Source organism: Bombus pyrosoma, linkage group LG15 (genome assembly GCF_014825855.1).
Source record: "Bombus pyrosoma isolate SC7728 linkage group LG15, ASM1482585v1, whole genome shotgun sequence".
Lineage (NCBI taxonomy): Eukaryota > Metazoa > Arthropoda > Insecta > Hymenoptera > Apidae > Bombus > Bombus pyrosoma.
In genome coordinates, this window is record NC_057784.1 from 2,380,892 (window position 1) to 2,390,903 (window position 10,012).

Sequence of the window (10,012 nt, forward strand, 5' to 3'; positions counted from 1 at the left end):
ACTTGGTAAACTATCGCACAGAAAAGAACCCAGAGGGTGAAAGTTTTGTATGTACGCGTAAATATAAACGTAACACGTATAAATATATTTACGCTTAACGTATGTACTTAATAGCATCGGTTTTTATCCACAGCGAATACGCTCGTGTGTACTTCATTATTGTTACCATGTCATCCGCTAACTGGTAAAACGTGTGAAACTCTCCCGTGACAAAAATCGCTGGTCTTCGTTTGTACGATTCTTTCTTTTCGATGAACGATACATGCACGGCAGTAGGTTTAGATTCGTAATGGAAGTGAAGGCGAGTGGCCATTAGCAGGAGGTCGGGGTGCCGGGGTACCAACGATTACGATAAGTGGTAGATAGGCGATCGTGAGGTCGCGTCAGCTTACTTAGAAGCTCCACCATTGTTTGTCAATCTCGAGCGTTACGCGAAAATCTGCAACTATTAACGGGAACACAAACCGGAAGCCCTTACGAGAATGATGGAGGGAAGCAAGAGGAGATCGAATAGTGGAACGAACGTGCGAGGAGAGTTGGCGCGACGAGTCGAACGAACCGGGTGCCTCGAGAAACAAGAAGCTTTTGCTCCCTACGAGGATGATTCTAGTCGTTCGATTGTTGTTCGTGCTCTCGGCCACTCTTTCTCGGGCAAATTGTAAGCCGCGACCAGACACTTCTCGCGATTGCGCGCATTCAGAGTCCACTTTCGAACGATCCGCAACTACGGAAACGGAGTCGGAAATGGTAACGGGAACGATTTCGGCGGATGGTAACGTCGCGATCACGATTCTCGAGGAGCTCGAGAATCGTTTATCTCGTCTGGAAAGAAGACTCAGGGCGGTTGAGCAACCCGGTAAGCGTAGCTTTTTATCTCGTCCGAGCTTTCTTCTTTTTTTTTCCTTTTTGTCAATCGTATCATTCGCGTAATCGTTTCCAAGAACATCGAAAATACGAATGGTTCGCAGTTTGGCAGATGAGCTCCGCCGAGGAAGATTGGGAGATTTGCGCGGAAGGGCCGTGTAGGTGTCAACCGGAAACTAAATCGGTGTCTTGTTGGAGGCAGAATCTGTTGGATCTTCCCGCGGCGCAACTAGTTCCCCGAGATGTGTTGAAATTGTAAGCCTTCTGTCTCTTCCTCTCGCTTCTCCTCCCTCGTCGTGTATCTTTGTCAAAGAACGAACAGAGAGGCAATGGAATCCGATCGAGAAAATCGTTGGAAAAACGGTGCTTTCAGGGACCTGGCTGGCAATCGACTGACGGCGCTTCACAGGGATACCTTCTTGGACATGACACGGTTGAATCATCTGTGAGTATAGAAAGGTTTGAAGCCGTTCTCCCTGTTTCGAAATATCGCACAGTCGTCTGGAAAGTTACATTTAGCGATTTAGAATTATTTACGGTTATGAATAATTGTAATTGTAACTGCGTGATTTATAATTTCTGCTGGATCGTGTAAAATCCAATTTTTCAACTTTAACTCGCGAGTGACGAAGGCTGGCTCAAATTCTTACTCTGACTCGTGCACATATTTTACGATTATTACTTTTCATGTTAGACTTACGCAGTCGTCTGGAAAATTACATCATTATTCTATCAAGACTATTGTATATTAACGATTTTATTGCTTTACTGCATTTTCAGCCGACTCTTCGTTCTATTGTCATAAAGTAGAATATGCTCGTGACGAAGATGATACAGCGTCTGCAACGGTTAATGTTAAAAGATACTTTTTTCTTCTATAAACTGATACAACTTCAAAATTTACGGAGAATCCTCTAACATTGCTGGCAAAACACCGCTTGCCAGATCACTGTGCGCCGCGTTCGAAACTCGACGATCGTCGTTTTTTGTATTTTTTTCAGAGATATCAGCGACAACTCGATCGAGCATCTTCCTCTAAACTTGTTCTTCTCGCTGCACGCTGTCACGCGCATCAGGCTGAGCAAAAATTTGCTCGGCGAGTTGCATCGATCTCAATTTCTGAGCACGCGAAATCTTCGTATTCTGTGAGTGATCCTCGAACCGGCTGAGCTTTTCCTTTGAGACAGCGAACCAAGTGGAGAGAATTGGAGCTCAAGTTTGCTTGACCGTATCCTATTCTTGAGAGCGTATAATAAGCCTAAGGACTGTTTTAAGGACCAGCTATAAACCGAAACATTAACAGGATTAAACATAATGTTAAAGGCTAAGCTAAAAGCTTAGGTTTATGGTGGGTCCTTAGGTTTATTGAAGTCGGAATTACGGTATGTGGGGCCTTGGCGTTTAGACCCAGAGCGACGTCACACGGTCCATCTGGCGCGACGTAACAGTATCGATAATTTCTTTTTCTATCTCACCTTTCTATTTCTCCATCTTTTCTTACAGCCAGACTCGATGCAGACGAGCGATTGATTATTCGCGCGTTATCGTAATCCACATGCAGTATCATTGAAGAAGGAACATTCATAGCCACGGAGTAACGCTCATTGTAGACGAGTTGATAAAAATGAATATTACGATAAATCCATAAAGTATAGTATTCTAAAATATTGATAGCTGATTAAAATATATTTGCAAAATATTCAAGACATCGGCAAGAATATTTTTCGTTCATACCTAAATAGGGAGAATAATATAGGATTGGCAGTATCGAATTTTAAAATTGCTCTCCTGCAAGAAATTAAAATACGCAAATTTTTATGCAAATTCGTACTTGTACGAAATGAAATCTAAACAGAGATTCGTCTTACTTTGGTTATTTTATGCATTTTTATGCCTTCAAATTTTCCATAAGTGCATAAAAATCGACAGTCTATCCTGTTATTCCTCTGTGATCTTCGTACGATCCAACAGACTGCTCAAACACGCGTGAGATTCACATCTGTGATAAAATTCGCTCGTCTGCATTGCATCTTACTTCTGAAATAAGATATAAATATATACAGACAGCATCTCATATTTGTCACGACGCAGGGACGCGTCGTCCAACAGGCTGCAAACTCTACCGGAAAGTCTCTTCCTAAGTACCACGTCGCTGGTACTGCTCGATCTGTCCTGCAATCAACTATCGAGCTTCGCGTCGGAAACGTTCCGCGGCTTATCAACGCTGGAGGAGCTCTTATTAGGAAAAAATCGTCTGTCAACCCTTCCCGTAGACCTGTTCAAGGATCTGACGAATCTGAAGTATCTCGGTTTGGAAGAGAACTGGCTAAAGGAATTACCCGACGAGTTGTTTCGAGCGCAAGCGTCGCTTCAGGAATTGAACGTAAGGGGCAATCAACTGACAGAGATATCCGCGAGTTTGTTGGCTCCGCTCGAACGTCTGCGCTCCCTCGAGATGTCTAACAACAAGATAGCCAGAGTAAATATCGGATGTAACTAGCGAATATCGTTCATTGATCTCATTCTTCGTTTCCTTCTTTCCGCTGGTTCACACGAATCCCGTTTGCTCGCCATAGGTCGATTCATTGGCCTTTCATGGTTTGGTAGCGTTGAAAGAACTTCAACTGGGACACAACCGTATACGAAACTTAACACCGGGACTATTCTCAAATTCTACTGGTTTGGAGAGGCTGGTGTTGTATGCAAATGGTATAGAAAGCCTATCACGTGGCGCGTTTCACGGCTTGACAAACTTGACTTCTCTGTTTCTGCACTCGAACCACCTGAGCAATCTGCATCCCGATTTGTTCGAGGATACGCCGAGTCTGCGAAAACTGTGAGTAATATTCTCACTGAAGCAATACGAGGAACTCTTTTTGTTGACCGTTGTTGCTTCATCTTTTAAACGCTGTTTAGCAAATATCAGCCTGGAGAATGATATTGCCCAGCCTGAAGCAACGCGATCAGAGAAACGTTTGTCTGTTACTTTTGTTACACAGCGAGTCTGTTTATTTTTAATAACAAGTTGTCCAGGCGCCAATACATTATGAAATTATTGGTAAATTGTACGCACTGAAGAAAACGTGTTTTTCTATCGCGACGTGTTATCGGCTGTTTTCTGCTTTTCCTCGATAAACAATTTTTACGCGATTGAGATAGCGAAGATATTGAGATTAGATTTTCAACTTTTCTTCGCCTGTTTATATAGAAAAAAAAATTGTTTGTTGCTCCGAGCAGGAGACTTTTCTTGCTAATAATAGAAACGCGAATAAATACGGAGGAACACGGAACACAAACAAAATATTTCTCGTCGTTGCTTCAGTGATAACCTAGTTTAACGCTTTGACTGCCACGTTGGTTATATATGACCGGCCACGGTGGTCGCTGGTGACCAGAGCGCTTGAACTTCTCTCAATTGTAAAAACTGCATGAAAATTGACAATTAGGGCATTTTGAATATAACCGATAAATAGAAGATACTTTGACCTACCCCATTGATTAAACATTTTTATTAAAACATCGATAAAAAAAAACGAGAACAAATCCTGCATCTAACGGTGCACTGTGTTTACATCCATATCTTTCAGGGGTAATCTACAAATATTATTATAAACACAGCTTAGAAAATAATCGTAAATGCTGCTTTATAATCATATAATTGAAGTTAGAAGCGTGAACATACCTTACTATTATATACAGAACGAGCAAATACCGTTTACTAACATCTTCTATACGTTTCAACGATATATTTTGCACGTTTTGCTTACGACGAAACGACGAATGCGAATGGTTCGTTGAAATAAACGAAGCCTTGTTACAATATGTCGCTGTCAATTGTTACCACAGCGCCACGGTAGTCACCCGTGACCACCGATAAGATAAACGGTGCATCGGGGAAGAACGTTGTCTTACATCGTCAATTTATTATTATTTTGCCATTATACGCTTTGAATAATAAAAATACTTCCCTGGCATCCTGAGCGAAACGTGTGATTTCGGCGTGGCAGTCAAAGTGTTAACGTCAACAAGCCACTAAGGAAGACACATTATTATCTACAAGAGCGATCCCGAATGCTTAGGCAGCTGGAGTCAAATTATCTATCTTCTTTGCCACCTCGGATTTTCGACACGGTGCAGTTCATCGAGCAGCTTCGCCTTGCTAGAAATCCATGGCACTGTGACTGCGCGGTTTCCTATTTGGCCATGTGGTTGCAAAAAATGTACCTAGCGCGAGTAAATGAGACAAAACCAGGCGAAGATTTGGGCGTTTGGGAATTTGGCGCTGGAGCGGTTTGCAGAGGTCCTGGCACACTCGGTGGCAAATTACTGCTACATCTGACGTTTCACGAGCTGTGCGAGGGTCAATGGGCCTCGATGAGGGGCTTGGTTCCTCGACTTCCAGTCGATCGCATCGGTAGTGGTGGTGGTCGAGTCATAGCTTCCATGGACGATCCGTTCTCGCGAAACGAACCTATTTCCGTGTTTAATCTGTCTCGTTCTCTCTCTATGGAACGATAACAGCTTTTTTTTTTTTAAAGAGGAAACAGCTCGACACGCGTTACTTGTATATATTCGCTGTTATCGAAGAACTCTCGAACGAAGTTTCTCTCCATCTGTTGCTTGTTTTTTTTTTTTACGTATGTTGTCATTTTCTCTCGTATGTACAATACGTGTATTTTATCGTACGATTTTATCGATCGTATAAAATGGATCATGAAAGCACAGAAAAAAGCAGCGATTAAGGCACTTGTCAAGTGTAGGCATACTAAGAAAAGAACAGACATGACCGCAGACAAAGTGTACGTATCTCTGACATAACGTTATATGGGCATAGATTAAACGCATACAAGACAAACCTGACATGAAAAAGATCGGAGTATGTACCTGTTACGCCCTCTGCGATTTTCTGCAGCAAACGTAGGAATTACATTCAACTGAATTGCCGAAAACGATAAAATCAAAGTAGCTATACAAACGTATTCATCTGTCGGACTCCAAAAAAGAAAGAAGCTTTTTCGCTATGGTTTAAACGTATACGTGTACTGTTATTGTTTTATGAATTATTTTCTTCCCTAACTATCAAGAATAAAAAAAGCTTGAAAGCTTGTTTTAGAGGAAGATTTTAAAATTGTGCCGGACAATAATTCAAACCAGATATACATATAGTGGCTGACGAAACTATTCGAACGTTTATTATAGAAAATTTATATGAATGTACTATGCGTGCTACACAAAACATTATGAAATTTCATTAAATTTCCATCTAGCTCGCGCTAACGGTCGCTAAATATTGTTTAAGAGTTTACTGATGTAATAACGATAACAGTGCTAATGAAATTTCGAAATGTTTTACATAACACGCACAATAATAAATGTTTTCTATGATAAGTGCTCAAACACTTTCGCGAGCCACCGTATCTCTTTAACTGCGCTTTTTTCATGTCTCACCGACTCGTTTCACCGTATTTGTTTGACCGATTATACGACACGAAAATTTCCGGTCGATATGTCAATCGAGAGTTGTATGTATTTGCACAATCTGCAACGATTCGACGCCGCACCTCCAACCAAAGTGATTGAGCAGACAGGCCGACCTAAACCAACGAATGGACGGAGGAAGGTCGAGTCGACAGCGTGGGGAGGGGAACGTCGCTGCCTCGGTGCCGTCGACCTAACTGTTTCAACAGCCGTAGTCTACGACATACAGCAGTCGCATCAGCATCCACAGAGGCGATGACCGAGCTGCTAGGACGATTACTGGAAATTCTTGAGGAGGAAAATGCGTTCGATCGTACGGGTAACGAACCCGTCTTACACTTCGTCCATCCGGAAGAGCTACAGGTGAGCCTTTTGACTGCAAGTTGTGGGTTGATGCGCATGTGCGATGCAATTTTGTTGCGATATTACGATAGCGACGCTGTGCGATTTGAAAGGATTTTGCTCTTAATCGTATTGCTATTGTCGTATTCATAATGTTCATTAACTAATTAAACGATAAACGTACTTGTGTTTTATGTAAAACGGGTCACACAGTATATTATGTCTTGTTTACAAAATCGAGAAGTTTTTTAGATCGAGTAATTTTCCTCATAGGCTGTAAAAGATTCAGCGTTCAAAGCGTTATGCGATATAATGCACGTGTTATTACGTTATCGAAGATATAAAAATGCTAAATCGTACAGCGTCATTGCTACGAAATTGCAATAACATAGCATCGCTCGTTCGTCGTATCGAGTCTAAGCAAGTTTGCAGAAATTTCTCTTCAATGTATTTTGATCATATTTTGCAGAAACGATTATCGATACAACTGACCGAGGAACCAGCTACCAAAGGAGAAATCGAGACAGCAATACGACAAACGATTCGATACTCTGTCAAGACGTTCAGTCCACATTTTCATAATCAGCTGTTCGCTGGTATCGATGAATATGGCTTGGCAGGTTCTTGGTTGACAGATGTGTTTAATACCAGCCAGTAAGCTTTTATCTAAGATATTTTATGTGACGTTGATTCGTTGATTTGGAAGGCGTGTTCTCGCTTATTTGCAAACAGTTTATCGTATGTTTCTATTTGTAACGCGTTTGCTTTCAAACGTAGACTGCTAAAAAAATTGTACTTTGACGAATTGCGAGGCAAATTACATAGCTTAATTTAAACGGCCTTCTGACCCAGACAATTCTATCTTATATCTTTAATTTGTTAGATACACGTACGAGGTGGCTCCCGTGTTCACCGTGATGGAACGACAAATAATAGAAAAGTCGTTGGAACTGGTCGGGTATCCTCCGTTACCCGAAGGAGATGGCATACTTTGTCCTGGTGGTAGTATATCAAATATGTATGGTATGGTGATGGCCAGATACAAAATGATCCCGGATGTAAAGAGGAAAGGTCTCGCGGGTCTTCCGCCGATGGTTTGTTTCACCAGTGAGGCTGGCCACTATTCAATCTCTAAAGGAGCCCACTGGTTGGGCCTAGGAACCGATCACGTTTATAAGGTAGAAGAGGATCATCGCGTTCACCTCGTTTGTTAACACTTTGCAAGCAGCATTGGGTATTCATATACATCGTACAATATTAACTAACTCGTAGTCAGCAAGTTATTCTTAGAAGTCGTTTAGCAAATTGCATTTTATATTTTTTATAGCCAATAACATATTGGATAACGTACTGACATATTTCTATTAATCGTTATCGTTACGTCTATTATCTTGGTAAAGAGAAAACTGGATTATCGTTATCACGAACGTCGAACATTTTATTTTATAGCGATAAATCGAAGATTCGTATAAAAAGGATGTTTTTTAACCCCGTATGATAACTGAATGCATATACTGCTGCTGGAAAGTGTGAACCACCGTTTGTAGCGTAAATTTCGCTGCATTTTAAAGGTTTAACAGGAGATCCATTCATTCGATAGGTCAAATGCGACGAATTTGGACGAATGCGACCAGACGAATTAAAGGCTGCCATAGCGGAAGTCAAAAAACAGGGTCATTTACCTTTCTTCGTGAACGCTACATGCGGCACCACGGTCCTCGGCTCCTTCGATCCGCTGCCGGAAATCGCGGCCATCTGCCGCGAGGAGAATCTATGGTTACATGTTGACGTTCGTACAAGTATGATGATTACAACGAGCGGCAAATGAAAAAGGTTTCCCATTGTAATTCGTATGATTGTCGCTGTGTTACAGGCATGTCTCGGTGGTGCGCTGTTACTTTCGGAGAAATATCGAGACCGGTTGAAAGGAATCGAACTGTACGTAATTATCTTCGATCTTTTTGTCTTTCTTGCTTCAGTGATGTATTGTTTTGTCTCTACTTCACGATTGATCCATGTATCGTGATATATTATGACGCATTTCGATCGATGCAGCTCGAATTCCGTGGCGTGGAATCCACACAAGATGCTTGGCGCACCGTTCCAATGCTCGCTGTTCTTGATTAAGGGTAAAAACGCTCTGCACGAAGCGAATTGCGCGGGAGCGCGGTATTTGTTCCAGCAGGACAAACATTATGACGTATCTTGGGACACCGGCGACAAGAGCTTGCAATGTGGGAGAAAGGTAAACGTTCTGGGTTGAGTATGTCCATAATACACATCGTCATTTTCTGCATGTGACGTTCCTTTCGTTGTAGGTCGACGGAGCCAAATTTTGGCTGATGTGGAAAGCACGAGGGACCAAAGGACTTCGCGAATCCGTGGAACTCGCTATGTCCGCGGTCGAGTACTTTTTCGAACGAATTAAAAGCCGGAAAGGATTTCGTTTGGTACTTCCCCGGTACGAAGGTTGTAACATTTGCTTCTGGTGAGTATCGTTGTTCCTTTGTGTATCGTCATATCCCCTCGATTCTGTGTTCATAATTCATATTTGTGTTACGTTTTCATTCCTTCTTTCGATTCGTAACAGGTACATACCACCCAGTATGCAAGCTCAACAGGAGACTCAGGAATGGTGGAACAAATTGTACGAGGTCACGGCTAAAATCAAGGAACGCATGATGCTCGAGGGGACGCTGATGGTTGGCTACACGCCGCTATCGTACAAGAATATTGGCAACTTTTTCCGCATGGTCGTCACATGTCAACCGCCACCGACCAAAGCTTCCATGGATTACGTGATCGACAAGATAGAAAAGCTGTCGGTTGATTTGTAAACGGACTAAGTTCATCCTCACTCGCCGCAGAGGGTAGAAGAAGAAGAAAAAAGTTCGGGGGAAAAAATGAATTCGCTCAAGGACAATATTTTTGCGGGCGTTATCGTTCCTTTTATTGCAGTCGCGTGATGGATACTACACGAGGTGAAGCGTTTCAAGTCCGTTCGATGACGGAACGTCGTCCATTTGTACGCTCGTTTGCCGCGCGTAACTCGTCGACCCGAAACGGTTCGAATCAAATCCACGACTAAATAATCTTGATTTCCGTAAGCTCGATCGTCTTTCGCGGCGAATCACGATACGCAATCCCACGGACGATCGTTGCTGTTTTCCTCTTCTCTCTTCGACTATCGTTTGTCGTGCGTACGAGTCGACGCGTGACCGCGACTCAATGTGAGCCAATAATAAAAAGTATGCGAATCACATGACTCGAATCTTTATGCATACATACGCATTCGTTTACACCCTCCCGTTCTCTCTCTTTCAGGATC

General features: G+C 42.4%; 2 protein-coding genes across 3 annotated transcripts; both read left to right on the forward strand.

The window, feature by feature from the left end:
* Positions 1-26: 26 nt before the first annotated feature.
* Positions 27-5,982, forward strand: LOC122575465 (leucine-rich repeat-containing protein 15-like). 2 transcript variants are annotated; one of them, XM_043744459.1, is made up of 7 exons: positions 27-856; positions 969-1,119; positions 1,238-1,309; positions 1,866-2,009; positions 2,956-3,343; positions 3,441-3,700; positions 4,944-5,982. In XM_043744459.1, exons 1-7 carry the CDS (start codon positions 601-603, stop codon positions 5,380-5,382), a joined length of 1,710 nt encoding a protein of 569 aa, XP_043600394.1. In that variant the 5' UTR covers positions 27-600; the 3' UTR covers positions 5,383-5,982. The 2 variants fall into 2 exon arrangements, with proteins under 2 accessions (XP_043600394.1, XP_043600396.1); XM_043744461.1 differs by having other exon boundaries at positions 2,956-3,356; positions 4,925-5,234.
* A 140-nt stretch (positions 5,983-6,122) lies between these two features.
* On the forward strand, positions 6,123-9,949 carry LOC122575467 (glutamate decarboxylase 2). The gene is made up of 8 exons (XM_043744467.1): positions 6,123-6,705; positions 7,154-7,338; positions 7,568-7,862; positions 8,285-8,473; positions 8,558-8,622; positions 8,740-8,929; positions 9,003-9,172; positions 9,275-9,949. Exons 1-8 carry the CDS (start codon positions 6,598-6,600, stop codon positions 9,519-9,521), a joined length of 1,449 nt encoding a protein of 482 aa, XP_043600402.1. The 5' UTR covers positions 6,123-6,597; the 3' UTR covers positions 9,522-9,949.
* The last annotated feature ends 63 nt before the right edge of the window (positions 9,950-10,012 follow it).

Excerpts from the sequence above, each read along its gene's own strand:
- LOC122575465 (XM_043744459.1), top strand. The coding sequence starts at position 601 with ATGATTCTAGTCGTTCGATTGTTGTTCGTGCTCTCGGCCACTCTTTCT. Across the intron at positions 857-968 it reads CAGGGCGGTTGAGCAACCCG|TTTGGCAGATGAGCTCCGCC; the intron begins GTAAGCGTAGCT and ends AATGGTTCGCAG. Across the intron at positions 1,310-1,865 it reads ATGACACGGTTGAATCATCT|AGATATCAGCGACAACTCGA; the intron begins GTGAGTATAGAA and ends TATTTTTTTCAG.
- LOC122575467 (XM_043744467.1), top strand. The coding sequence starts at position 6,598 with ATGACCGAGCTGCTAGGACGATTACTGGAAATTCTTGAGGAGGAAAAT. Across the intron at positions 6,706-7,153 it reads TCCATCCGGAAGAGCTACAG|AAACGATTATCGATACAACT; the intron begins GTGAGCCTTTTG and ends CATATTTTGCAG. Across the intron at positions 9,173-9,274 it reads GGTTGTAACATTTGCTTCTG|GTACATACCACCCAGTATGC; the intron begins GTGAGTATCGTT and ends GATTCGTAACAG.